Source organism: Telmatherina bonti (assembly GCF_933228915.1).
Source record: "Telmatherina bonti genome assembly, chromosome: 1".
Taxonomy (NCBI): Eukaryota; Metazoa; Chordata; class Actinopteri; order Atheriniformes; family Telmatherinidae; genus Telmatherina; species Telmatherina bonti.
Window position 1 is genome coordinate 16,553,587 of NC_136619.1, and position 15,469 is coordinate 16,569,055.

The 15,469-nt window shown below is 37.5% G+C and overlaps 1 protein-coding gene across 1 annotated transcript in view; it reads right to left on the minus strand.

The window, feature by feature from the left end:
• hcn4 (hyperpolarization activated cyclic nucleotide-gated potassium channel 4) overlaps positions 1 to 15,469 on the minus strand; it is a gene marked incomplete at both ends in the record, with an annotated part of 79,134 nt that extends 63,665 nt beyond the window's left edge. The window contains one exon of the mRNA XM_079239956.1: positions 14,796 to 15,469. Coding sequence (XP_079096082.1) covers positions 14,796 to 15,469 — 674 coding nt within the window. The remainder of the gene's footprint in view (positions 1 to 14,795) is intronic.

Here is a 15,469-nt window from a genome sequence, read left to right on the forward strand (position 1 = left end):
GCTCTGGATGCTTTGGGGCTGTCCTGGCTGACACATCTCTGCAGCATTGCGTGGGCATCGAGGACAGAGCCTCTGGACTGGTAGACTGGGGTGGTGGTCCTCTCAATTGGGGAATCACACTCCTCAGCCTCCCCAGTAAAGTCTATTCAGGGGTCCGAGAGAGGAGGGTTTGTCCTTCTTTGGGGTTCTGGTGGGGACAGGGGAGTTTGCCCAACCAGTCTACATGTGCTTTGTGGACCTGGAGAAGGCATTTGACCATGTCCCCCGGGGACTCCAGTGGGGGATATTCCGGGAGTATAGGGTATCGGACTCCCTTGTACGAGCTGTCCGGTCCCTGTATGACAGGAGTCAGAACTTGGTTTGCATTACCGGCAGTAAGTCGGATTCATTTCCAGTGCAGGTTGGAAAAATGGAAAAATGCTTTTAACTTTTAAAACAATAAAAAAAGAAATAAAAACATCCTCCCCCAAACGTAACAGACCCAGAGTTAAAATGCCATTTAAAATACTTTGACTAAGCTGCAGCTCCAGTTATTCTTTAATCAAGAGTCTACAACATGTTCCAGTAATTTTATCCATTCATACTCTTCATTAATAGACATTAATATCTGACAGTAATTCAGGATGGGATCACTTAGTGGCAATTTCACTCTGATCATGCAGCACAGGTGATCCTCTCCTGCTCTGACAGCACCGTAGCGCTGCATGAGGACCGAGCTGTGTTCTCTTTAGGGTGGGGGGTGGGGGATGGGGGGAGAGGGAGGTGTTCCTAACAGAGAAGAGAAAACTAACCATTATTTTATTGTTACTCACCAAAAGTCCTCCTAACCACCAGAAAAAGACCCTTGACCTGTTGATGCTCACTTTGATTTTAAATAGACTCACTGAAACTGATTATAGCACCAATGCGGTTAAGTTAGGTAGTACTGTAGTGCCGGAGGTATGGTATGCATCAGTGTAATTGGTGTACCAGGAAATTGTGCTCTGACAAAGGTTCTGAGATTAAATACATTTTTTTTTTTTAACACGGTTATGTTTCTGTAATGAATTATAATTAACAAGTTCAATCCCTACTATCTATAAATGTTTGTTTATTAATTCTCATTGACTGTGCATGGCAGCAACAACTGGAATTTAGATCATTATTTATCAACTTTACAACAGCCTTCCAACTGAACTAAAAACTGAGCAAAATCTTTGGAATAAAACCTGTTTGGAGTAAAAGAAGACATGCTATTAACTAAAGAAATGGAGCAGATAAATCAGAAATGCCACAACACTGCAAAGAAGAGTGAACAATCTGTCTCTCACCACTGCATGTCTCTGACCAGGCCAGACACATTTGCTACGTTTACATGAGAGTTTTAATTCCTGTTTAATTCCAAATAAAAAAGTTAATTCTGCTTTAAACTGATGAAAAATGACCATGTAAACACTTAATTCCTAATTCAAATTTCTTTTCAGAATTAAACTTAATTCCAATGTAAGTAGCCTGTTTATTCATATCTTAATTCCAGACTATTTAAATCCTCTCTCATTGTGATGGCTGTGCCTACAGCCACACATGGCTGATATCAAAATGCACAACACATACACTTAGATTTATATTTTCAAATTAAACCAGTCATGTAAACCTTAATTCCGCTCTAAGTTAATTTTGTTCATTCTGCGCATACTCGTGACTTTGTCCTGTCCCGATGACGTGCATTGTTTTGCCTTCCATGTTTGGTAGTCTATCTTTCTTCTCCTTCTTAGTTGCTGCAATAAGTGAAGTAGTATGCTCGTGTTGAGCTGGTACTTCAAATTTATAATAAAAATAGCGGCAAAACTGGTACTTATGTATTTTTACAAGTTACGACTAAAAAGACGAGGAGCCAACTTTGTTTATTTCCGGTATATTTCACACGTCGCGTTCAATCAGAACCCTTCTCAACCCGCCGCTCTAAAGAGGAATTAAGTGAGGACGTGTTTCATGTAAACCTCCATTTGGAATTAATATTTTCATGTAAACTTGTAGGAGAATTTGTTAGTTCCAAATTAATTAATTTTGAATAATTCCAAATTAAACATAATGTAACTGTAGCCATTGATCTATAAACTTACTTCTGGTGAATCGTGACAGGCACACATACACACTTATTTTGCACAACAATCTCTGGCCTTCATTTAAAAGACAGCTCACTGTTTCCCCAAGCACTCCAGCCAACTATACATTCATAAACAGTAAATTACAATGAGGTTTTCTATAAAAGAATGTTTCTGATTGCAAAGTCTGAAGAAGAGGATATTGATTTATCATTGTCAAAGTAAACCAATAAAAGTTGGCTGTAAAAGTAAGTACTCCTGTATTAACACCAATCAATCTTGCATTTTACATTGTTGGAAAGCCTGATTAATCACTTTTACTATATCATGTAAGGTTCATGCTTCTGTGGAAAAACTAACAACTTAATGCGTGGGTATCACCTGTCCTATAGCCTCCTGCAATATTCTCCTGTTGATAACACTCAAAACAAAAGTGAATGTCAACAAGTGTGGTCCAGTTGCAGATGCACAACTGGCACCCAGACCCAGTTTTGCCCCTGAGCAGACCGCTTATTCCCCTGCACCACTAGGGGATCCTCCAAGAAAGAATGTTGTCTCAATGCATGGTTTGTGGCCTTTGTTGTGAATTACTCGTCTGGGGCAGAAAATAAAGAAGGATAAAGAAGCTGCTTTGTAAGGACGAGGTCATTTCTTTTGCAATAATACTGTAAAGTAGGGTATTAATCTGGTGTCGATGATGATGAAGATGAATAGACTAGACATGTGAAAGCACTGTTAAAACTTGATTTGACTTAGCAGGTGCTAATGAGTTTATAAGACCAAGGTATTGAACCAATATGAGATACCATTTGTTTTCAATATTTTCATAAATGTCCAATAAACATGTCTGTCACACACACATCACCACTCGATTTATCTGTAATGAAATAAGTAAAACACAATACTGAGGTGAGCAGAATGGCTGAAGGACAAGACAAACTGCTAAATGTATCAGTGTTTTTAGTGGCATGTGGTAGGCTGTCTGACATCAGACATCATCCATCAGGAGTGCAACACCGCAGACACGTAACAAGACTAGAGCATCACTGTGCCAGTTCTTCATCCCCCCAATCATCTCCCAGGACTGATCCAGTATGGGACATCATGTCATGATTGATCCATGTCCAATCTGGTTGTGCTTTAACTGGAAGATGTCAGAGAATGGGCAGAGCCTGCTTTAGTAAACTATATGTTTAGCTATTGTATGGGTGGGCCAACCCACCCATACAATAGCTAAACATGCCAACGTTCTTTAGACTGAGCTATTAATTTTACGTTGTGTTGTTTCTTAATCAGGCTGGTGATCCTCGCAACACCGCTCTGCATCGCCAGCCACCGTTCTCCTTGGGTTTCTGCTGTTATAGACATTCCCACATTGTTGCCGTCCCTTCCTGATACCGGCACCACTCCTTTCAAAGCTCAACCAGAATTGCGTGGCCCAAGCTGCTTGCATTCCATTGCAGACACAATCTCCTTCCAGGTCCCACTTTCTTCTTCCACTGGTACCTTAGTATATCTACCTCACACCTGTGCCCAGTTGACCAATTATCACCCTACCAGTCTAGTGGCAGGGAGGAGTAATGCCAGCTGTGGCTTATTGTCAATTAGTAACCTAGCCCATAAAGTAAAATCCACAGCAAATCAAAACAGTCATGCATAAAAATATAAAAAACTATCTAACCAAAACACAGGGTGAGGCTAACTGACCACCACCGTTCTGTCACTTTCACATCTACCCAGAAACTTGGCAAGAAGGGGTACAGCCCCAAAAACCTTTTTAGGTAGGTTCCCATTAATTCTAGAGCCGGCTCTGCTGGCATCTGATTAATTAATTAATAGACATTTTGGAATATCCTGGAGCGAGTAGTGATCCCATATCGCCAAAATTTGGAACCTAATCGTACTTTACGATGCCAGTGCTCTTCTCCACAGACCCAGGAGTATCACAGAATGATTTCATTTCATTTCATTCAGGACTGGAAAGGATGGATGGAATGGTGAGCCATGAATCAAGACCTTAACCTGGTCATGCTGACCAATACAATCACACTGATTGACCTTTTATTCCTAGTTAAGGAATAGAATGCCATCTGTGATGCATGTACACATAGACCTGTACACAAGTGCGCACACCTGCAGACACACTTGCACATTATGCACATGATGCACATGCACTTACAAACACATGCGCACTTCAAACTATAATTCTACAGCTATTCTTTTATCTGGTATTTATCTCCCTGCCTTTATAGTTGTGCTCTTTCCTTATTTTGACATCTTATATTCTATTATAAAGCAGAAACTGATTGTATGTTTTTTTTTTAATGGCTATAGTAATTTTAATTCAATACTGCTTTAATTCTGGAAGTCTAACCAGGGACCAGGGTTGCAAATTAGTCTTGCTAGAAACTTGTATGCATGACATTTACTTTATATAATTTTATGAAGCAATGTTTTATGCATTGTCCCTGTTAAATAAACATGTATGATAATACATAAATAAAGTCCAACAGCAAAATGTCACCAGGCTGGTGACCAGCAGGAGGAGGTGCCAAGCAGTTCTGGCTGCTTATGAACCTTCCGCATGACACTGAAATTCTGAACAGTCTAAAATGAACAAAGTATAAAAATGGCCAATGAATATTTTGTTTATTTGTTTGTTTCCTGATTACTGTGGGAAAGTGTAATCATTCTATCCAAGCAGCTCGACCTGTTTTGAGTTGCTAGGTGAATTCGGTAATTACACTCACCCATGATTACAGTCTTGTTCCAGTATGACTGTCTATCAATTAGGCCCCACTCAGGCATGTCTACTGGATTGTTTACAAAAGCAAATGTATCAAAATTTGGTAACATTACAGACCTTCTGCATTTCTTTACACTCAGGGATAATGCTAGTAAAAATGAGAACACTGGTATTTTTAAAGAAGCATTGTGTTAATTACAGCAAAACAAGCCAAGATGAATGAAGCAAAGAACAAATCATGAAGAGCTGAAAAATGTTTTGTGTAGTTATTGTTGTGTCATGATCCTTGTTGTTAGAAGTACCAGGTTGTTTTGGACTACCTCATCTCAATTCATATTAACATAGCTTTGGAATTATTAACATGTTCTGATAATATCTTCCTTTTTATTATTTCAAATATATACATATGAAGAATTTATTGGTTTGTATCCCGTCTGTTGTCTGCCCCTGTCAGTGTTCTGCAAGACCACTTCCTTAAACAATCACAGCTATGTCATGTGCAAAAAAATAAATAAATAAACACATGCCTTGTTTATCTCTGAATGAAGGAACAAATAAATGTGATCGGAGAGGAGCAAAGCTGAGTAAATAAATCACAATGATAAATTTGAATACTTTCTTCCATAAATTTTGGCCTGCAAGGAAAACCAAAAATACATATGCAACAAGGCCAGGAGCAAAGACCACAAAGACACAGCTTTGCAACAAATCCAAAGCCTAAGTGACTATGTTCCATAGTCTTTTGAGTGTGTACCAGGCAAGAATCTGCACTGCTGCTTGATCATTCAAAGCAATACTTTTGTTGTTTTCCACCTGGACTGTCTACAAATACCAGTTATGTTTATACGATCCCCATACAGAAGAGATATTTTTCTGTGAATGGGTTCTGCCAGCTGACAGAGGGTTTAGTATTTTTCCATTGTTGTCGTAAATTGGGTCTCTCTGTGTTTTTTAAGGTTTTAAAAGAAAAGCCAGAATGTTTTGAAAAAGCAACAGCCAGTGGGGAAAAAACACCTGGGTGGCTGACCAATACTGGATGTTATAACTCAGTAACATTACATTTGTACTGTTGTACCATCTAAAACAACACTCTACATGTGATCATTAAAAAAGTTGTCTGAATGTAACACATTACTTTCAAGTGTATGGAGAGATAGAAAGGTTATGAAGGGATAAAGCAATAAAATGTGATGATAGCCCAATGTAACAGCCACTCTTACAAGACACATCGATATCGAAATGAGTTATCTACATAAATTGCTTTTGGCACATTCTTCTAATTGGCTCTTAACATAAATAGCTTGTATTATTGACTTTAAAATGGTGAATTAAATTTCAATTTCTTTTAACGTTATTCTTCTCATGTCCTGGTCAAGCCTTGGAGCCACTTATTGGTGCCATTTTTACATCTTGGCCATTTTCTCATCTGGGCTGATAAGGAAAAGAACAATCCAATTTTAGAAGGACAGATGGTGTGAAAATACACCTGGGACACAGGAAGGGCTGAGAAGGTCAACCTGCATAAAATAGATGAAGCAGAATATCTGTCTGATGGAATGGCAGCATCACAAATGATGAATTAAGTCTTGAGTTGGCATCATGGAAAATAAAACATTTAAAAAGTTAATGCATCATTTTTCTCTAGTTGAAGGGGAAATCAGGGGTAAAACATAAATAAAATTCAAAATTTAAACCTGCATTAGGTTTAGAGGAATGGCCTGTTTTGATTTGAGTCCTTACTCCATTTTTAATCTAAAGTCCAGTCACGCTCCTTCAAATGAGCAAAACAGTACTTTTTTCTAGCAGTATTTTGCTTGAGTCTTGTAAGTAACATGCTTGAACCATGAATGAGAAATATTGAAAGGAAATAATAGCCAACCGGAGGGATTTTTGCCCAAGAAATATTAATGACTTATTTTAACCACGAAGATTAATGCAACCAAATACATTGAGTTAGGATTCATTGATTGCTGGGAACTAAGTGATTTCTAAATTTAAAATGTTCCAGTGTTCACCTTCAGTATAATACTTACTCATTACGCATGTAAGTTAGAAATGGGTAATAGGGCTGCATAATTAATCAGATTTTGATTGTCAACGATATTTACATTCAAAATGCAAGCTCTGCCGCATGCGTCTCTGATCACTTAGGTTCTCAACCAGTAGTCTGCATACAACCAGTCGGCGAACATGTGGCTAATGCTTCATTAAGCTGTATGTATATATATATATATATATATATATATATATATATATATATATATATATATATATATATATATATATATATATATATATATATATATATATATATATATATATATATGGAGTGCCAGGTAGGTTGTTTACAAGTGGTGCAATAAAGACACAATGATTGATCGGGATTAAAAATCAGGATTACAATATTGATTAAAATAATCGTGATTATTACTAGGTGACCAGGTGAGAGTACAGTAAGAGCCTTAAGAACCCACCATCAAAGTAAAAAATGCTAATTCTGCAACAACTGAATTTTTTAAGAAGTACTGATAAGTTTTCCAACCTTGCATTTATAATAAAAATAAATAAGTCTAATTGAATCTACAAGCAATCTTATTTTTATGATTATCTTAATGCAAAAATAACTGTACCTTGAAACTAAGAACTTCACACTTCTTTGTTCTAGCTTTTTCACTTTATTATTAGGAGCAAATAATTGTCATCAGGAGTTATCATTTATGAGAGAAATTAACTTATACTTTCTACCAATTTTTAATAATTAAATTAGTAATATTTTGTCAAAAAGATTAAGATTAAGATTACACCATAAAGCTACAGATGCTCTTTAACAAGATTTACTCATAATAAACCATCTTTGAGTTTGCAAAATGTGCAGGCACTCTACATATTACCAGTGGGAGTAGGGGTGGGCAACTTCTATTCCATAGTGTTGCAGTCCTGCAAGAGTTAGGATTGTCCCTGCTGCATCACACCTGGCACTCATGAGACATTTTTAGCAGACTGGTGCAGAGCTTGATATCTGCCCATCCCTGAACTAGAGAGACCAATTAAACACAAATACCTTTTACAATCTGTGATCTCACAAATAATTGTCTAACATGAATATCACTATCCATGAACTCCATGAAGAAGACCAGAAAACTACAATTAAAAGCACACAGAGCGTAGTTAACTTGTAGTCAGGACTAAGTAAAGTTAAAAAAAGAGAAGAAATTTCTCAGAAACTGGAAAAGAACAAGACTCATACCTTGGGTTACTTGCCTGGAAAGGTATGCTAAATAGGCCAAGGTCATGAGAATAAACAGAATAGTCTGCACCAAATCATTCAAAGTGTATTATCATACGATGAGGATAGATGAACCTGGGGTATAAGGGAAACAACATAAGACCAACGCTCTGTAGTCAGTGGATCTGAGAGCTTACCACAGCACTTGGAACAAAAATCAGTGGTCTTCACAGTGACAGACTTAAAATAAAGAGGCAAGTAGAGTTGAACGGCATCAAGTCCGAACATAATCCATGCCTACTGGTTACAGAAACTAACTGCACTTTATGAATGCCGGCAGTGCATATGAACCACATGCTAACAAATGGGACTCAAACAGAGAGAGGCAAAACAAGACATAGAATGTGTGAAATATTGCCAAAAGGAGATGTCCCTACAAAGTGTACAGGGACGTTTTTGCCAAGTGTGTGTTGGAAGTACCAAAGTTAAATCAAATCAAATTTTATTTATAATACTTTTTATCCAGGGAGCAACACAAAAGTGCCTTAAATAATAAAAACAAAAAGAATAAAACATTAGAATTTAAGCAAACACCTGATCTTACTTTGTCTGACACAATTCACATCTGCAGAAAGCACACATGACCCTCTCTTCTTAAAAACATCACAGCCCTGAGGCTCTCTGGCAGGCTGTTCCACAGACGAGGGCCATAGTGATGGAACAAGGCCTTGCCAGAATTTTTCTTCTAACTTTGGGAACAACTCAAAGGCCAGTACCAGAGGACCTTGGAGTCCATGAGGACTTAGAATTAAAAAGTAGGTCATTTAAATAAAAGGGCCCCAAACCATTTAAACATATGTAAATTATTTTTAAAAACTTAGACTTGATGCTGCCTGAGTTAAAAAGGGGAGACACCTCAAAAGGTGGTGGACAATGACAACGTCATACAATTCCAACTGATAAACTGGTGATTGCCAACTGGACATTTTACTGTGCAGAACCATCAAGCTCCAAAGCCTCTTGTAGAATACATTTAGGAGGGTTTGGTCATCCACAGAACATTTCAGATGCACCTGTAATACGGAAATGAAGAAAGAAAACCCCTGACATGCATAATATAGAAACCTTCAGCCACCCTGAGATGTTAAGTTAAATGAACCCAACCTACGTATACCTGTCCAGCAATGATGAAAGTATAAATGTAACACTAAAATATGTTGAAAAAGTGGAATTAGGTCTTGGAAAGCTCGTATGGCATATCCACCTGAAGAAATTAGAATAATAATGTTGCACCGTAGAGAAGTGAATAGCAGTAAGGAAACAAAACATCACATTTGTCAGTTGACCCACATAAAAAGACAAGCTTAAGAGAGCATGTTTAGAGCAGGCTTTTCCATTTTCAAAATGTGTATTATGTCTAATCACTGAAATTAATCTTACCTCAAGATTACAATTACTTTGGCAAGGTTGAGTTCAGTTCCCTTTACATTCAACAAAAATTAAATGACAGATCATGCAGCAACAAAAGGAGGAAAACAAGGAAAATAATTCATTTATTTTTATATATATATATATATATATATATATATATATATATATATATATATATATATATATATATATATATATATATATATATATATACATACATATATATATACATACATATATATATATATAGGAGAACAAGGAAAATAAATGAATATATATATATATATACACATATATATATATATATATATATATATATATATATACATATATATATATATATATATATATATATATATATATATATATATATATATATATATATATATATATATATATATATATATATATATATATAAAGGTGTAATCATATGTGCTAATTCACACTTTCACAGAAGTGAGGTCACATGCTAATGTTCATTTTTTATGCCCTGGGACAGGCACCCTTCAGCCATGGACATATTCCCTGGGCTCCCTCCATTAAATAAATTGTGCTGTAATAATCTCTTGGCTCCTAATATTGGTGGATGAGCACGGCAGCCTATTTTGATTACCCCACTTTCTGTAGCCAGAATCATCTGTAATCCCCATGTTTTACCCTCACTACATTAAAGAAGGAGTTATTTAATGGAGACTGGTCAGGAAGGAGTATCATTTATCCTACATATTTTCAACAAGCCTTTTCTTTACATTCCCATCTAGATTAGCACCATATCACAATGAAATATGGTTCACTGCTAGATTCTGCCTTCCTGATTTATACAACATGTCAGCATTTATGACTAATAATCAAGATTGTTTAGCTGACTGATCCAAAATGACGAATGATATATTGCTGGAAATGTACAGACTGCTTCTTCATAACCTCATGCTGACCTTTGTCTAATTCACTCAGACTGCAACTCCTTCCACCCTATCATAAGAGGAATCGTTATTGTTACAGCTGTGTATGTTGCTCCATCAATGGAAAGCTGGATACCCTTTAGAACCAAACAAATCGATAGCAACTGTACTCTCAAATCAACTGTAATCAACCTGACTGAAACAGAGTATTCTGATCCCACATGGCTCACAACCCTAACACAAACAGATACACATGCATGCACACATTGTGGCTGAACATGAGTCTAAAATCTTTTTTTTTTTTTTTTTAAACTGTAGCTTTTAGTGGCTTCTATTACTTGTTATGGACTACTCAGTCAAGGTTTAGGTTTAAATTTCTCATTTTTCATTAAGGAATCAGCTAAAATGGAATTTATGTCTCAAAAAACAGGGACTGTCTCTGTACAAGTAGCTCAATTAACATTCTGAAGGAAACTCTGATTTTCCATCACAGAGAGTCTCAGCAGATGTACTCTAATGGGAAATAGTTTAAAAACATTTTTTCTATTTGGGCTAATGGAAGATATTAAAATGCTGGAACTCGCCTTGGCAACAGTGTGAAAACATTATATCAGAAACTGGTTACATTAATAAAGAAAAATGCCTTCTGCAACAGAAGTGGGAAGTGTAGGAGTGATTAAAAAAAAAAGACTGTTGCAAAAGTGGACTTTGCAGAAGGGATGAGAGGATTCATCAAACTGGTGTGAAGGGATTTAACTGATTGACAGATACAGCAGGACAGATGACCCCTTCTCTGATAATGGTGGCAACACAGCTGTAAAGCCTAATAGAGCCTTTACTGGAAAGAAGGGGAAAAAAAGTTTTAATGTGCGACATCTTCGTTTCTATCTCTCCAGGGAAATTCAGAGGACTTTCAAACAGATGTGTCCTCTGGGCTCTGAATCACAAGATAATTAAAAGGCTCTTCACGATCAGAGGGTTGTATCCTAATATTGCGCCTCATCATTTGTCTAGAACTCTCCACAATGCTGCTGTTTTGACATAATCCACTCAAAGGGCTCTGTGCAAACAGGTGGGAAAATAATAATCATCTGGTCTTCATCATGTGAAGATGGGGAATCCACTCTGTGTAAGGGGTATGATTCTGCCAATCAGCAGCCTATCCATAGGCATTATCAGATTAAAAGACAAATGTGCAGCGCTAATAGTTCTCAGCGCGCCTTATCACATTAGAGCTTTTAAATAATAAAATGTCATATTTTCATGTGTGAGACAAGTTAAGTCACAATCCACGTATGATGTGAAAAGGACAAAAGGAGCAGTAATCTCAATATCAGTCATTCATATTGTTCAACAAACCCCTCATCTGCTACTTCAGGACATGGCAAAATATGCCAAACATATATGTGTCAGCCACTTATTTTGTTTCTTTTTCTTTTTTAGGGGGTGTTGTAGAAATGATCTCAGTTTAAGTGACCACATCTGCTCACAGAGAGTTGCTTGCTCCAAATCGGAGGAGGCTGTTCAGTTTTGCATCCGGAAATGAGGCTGTAGATTGGATTATGATGCCATTTTTAATCTGCCTTTTCCCCTTGCAAGATATTGCCCCTCCCTTGCTTCTTAGCGTAATACAAAACTTGACAAGAGGAGATTTTGCTGAATTCCAGCACAGTGATGACTCTGTGATTCCCTGTGACACTCTAATTTGAGCTTATAGTGGGAGCATTAATGCAGACATGGGAATAAAACCCAGTCACTGAGACCTTTTTTCTCTCTGGGTCCATTAAAGGGTCTCAGCCATCTTCTTGCAATTACAGTCATCTTGTCCTGTCTCTGATTTTGGGAGGTAAGAGCCTGAGTATCATGTTTTGTCTTCACATTATTGGAAATCTAATATAAGGTATAACACAGACATGATGTGCAATCTTTTCTATCTCACACTTAAATAGTCAATAATCCTTTCTATTAGACCACCATACTCTACTTAAATCATACATAAATGATTGCTGATACAAGCTATTTTTTGTTTTAATTTAAGCTATTTATGGTTTTAATTGTACAACAGCATGATTAGAAAATAAAGTGTTGGGAGCTAACACGACAAGTAAACTATCAAATGTTAATTATGATATTATACAATATCCATGCAAAGATCCCAAGCACATTAAGGGCCACCCTTTATACTTTAAACTTCTCCTCTTACAGTGCATTTGCATATTCATTTTGGTTCAGCAGACTGATAAAGTTCCACAAGCATCACTTTCCAAAAATGAGGGGTTGAGCGGAGTCACTTTTCCTGAATATTGCTCAGACACTTCAAATCCGTTGACCAGTGCCAAATCTCTGACCTTTCAGTAGCAGGACAGTCTCCCCAAGCCCCAAATCACCCTTCCTCATGACATTTAACACAGTGAGTAAGAGAACAGATGGGGTTAGGGGAAACACAACCAGCTGGAAGAAGCTTCACAAAAATAGCAAACATGTAATAGCTGCATATCCTTCCTTCTCACAGTGGCATGACGGAACTGTGTGGACGTGGAAATGGTAATCAGTAAGTAGCATAGTTCCCAAAATAATTGTCATAAATGTCCTTGAAAGGCTTGAAGACTGTTTCTGACGAGACACAGGGAAATTACTCTGAGGAGAGGTAAACTGTTGATGCAAAATAAATCAATTAGAAACTGGAACCTTTAGATGAGCTCCAGTTGTTGAGTTCTTGTGCACACATTTCAGTCAGATGGAAACCTCAATCTAAATGTGTTTCTTTTAGCTGTGGACATCTTACCTGAGTATTTTTCCTTCTCACATACATGAATACTGTTCAACTGAAAAACAAACAATAATAACATTTCTTTCAGCTTTAAATAGCTAAATAGTTTATATCTAGAACACCAGAAAACAAATGATGGAGTCTGATAAACATGCGTGCTTTGTACACTCTGAACAGTTATAAACAGTATCCTTTTCCAACTATACCTCAGGCATATGAACAATAAAGACTACAACTTAGATGCTTTTTTTTAAGGCAGACATCTTGCTTTTAAGGTGAAAAAAAGAAGGAAAAACAACCTTTTGATATAAACTTTCTGCATCATATGTTATCACAGCATCATAGCCAAACCAATACATGGGAGCATAGATAACACTTGGTTTCACAGAGATGGAGACATATTACAGCATGAATAACAATGTCAGTTTAACTCTGAATCCTCTGACAGCACTTCCATGATGTCTTTGCAATTTAAATGATGTGTAGTAAACACTGGCAAGCAAAATGCCAGGGCTGACACAGCCTGTATGCAGTCGTTTTTCTTGAATTATTAAACTAGAGAATTCAATTAAAACAGCTAAGGTTCATTACCTTACAATAAGAGCTTTGACATACTCAGATGTGTGTGTGTGTTTTGTGTTTTTTGTTTTTTTTTAAATATGCTTAGCCCGATAAGTTGAGGGAAAGGCATCATGTGAGCACCGTTCAGTAAAAGGCATGATCATTTTAAGAGGCCTATCCAGTGATAATGAGAACATACAGCATATGCATCAGCATACGTACTGTTAAGCAAAGACATATATTGTAAATCTATGTAGTTCAATGAAAAATAATGTAAATCCCAAAAGGAGATAGTGAAGGACTTTAAAGCTTGTCTTGCTTGTCAGTTATGAGCCTCCATATGGCCATGAATAAGAAGCATTAGGCCAATAACAAACTCAAGGGCACTAAAAACAAAGACAAATCTGCAGAGCTTTTTGCTGATTTTTCTCTTCAGGTGTGCGGCATATATTGCCATTAGAGAAGACAACAAAGTGTAATGCAGGTCAACAAGCTGATTGTTTTAGCTTTCAATGGTAATTGAAATTGTGCAGTACTATTGCTTTTTAAAGCAATTTATATTGAAATAGGATAATGAGAAAAACAAACGTAGCCTACACCTGTAAAGCATATCTCTAGTAAGTTGTCCACTGAGCTCAGATTTCGTTTTTTGAGAGAACCCATCAAAAAGATTCAATAATGCATTGATTTGGGCAATTTCTGCCAAAATGAGTTATTTCTAATTAGAACAGTCTGATGTGTGTGGGCTTTATTTAATACAGTGTTTATAGGCCTTGCTGTTCATATGTGCATACTGACACTCATATGTGGCTGGAATTAATCTTCTTGAAGCATTTGCTACAAAAGTCAATAATTACTTACTATTCAGCTTGGTAAAATAAAATGTTTCAGTCATATATAAGATGATGAATGTGGTAAAAATAAATTAATAAGAATAAAAACTCAAGAATGATTTTTTAAGTCCTGCACTTCCAAGTGCTTTAGACTGCAAGAGAAACAAACATCTGGGCCTGAGCACACAGCCTCAGCGTGAAAGTGAGTCTACAGAGGAGTGCATTGCTTGTCAGAATTTACCTGAAATCACTGTAGGGGTGAATTATCCAAAATCCGGCGGATTTAACTCGCTCTTGTTCCCGTTCAACCGCCTTCTCGCTCCCAAACATCCTCAGGGAGAACTTGTTGACCCCTGGTTGAAGCATTGCTCCCAGCTGTCGGTGTATGAACCCAGCCTGATATAATCTTTCGTCGTCCGGTAGAATTTGATCAATGCCATCCAACTTTATAAACCCCGACTGCCTCTCTGGAGAGTCGTTTTGGGCGCCACCGCTGGCACCTTGCGCACCTTGATCAGGCTGCTCATCACTGATGGCTCCGGGGGGGTTCTCTTCGCTCGGGGTGACATCCCCCTCCGTGATGAGGCGTCTCTCCTCGGCCGAGTCAGAGTCGTGTACATGCCGACTCGTAATGGATGAGAGGCTGCCTCGAAATCTCCGACAATCTCCATTTGAGCTAGTCTTCACATGTCTCCCGATGTCCGTCTCCATGATCACAGACTCCCCACTTTTAGTTTCGCCAATGCCTTTGCAGCTTCCCCCAGAGGTCGGCGACGGCAGAGGCTTCATCCTTATACTCTTCCTCCGGGTGTCCTTGTCTGCGTCTTCTCCTTCACCCATGATAGATGTTTTCTGTCCAATGTGCTGTGGCAAACTATAGAGCCTTTTACGCATGGAGGAGTGCAACCTGTCCAT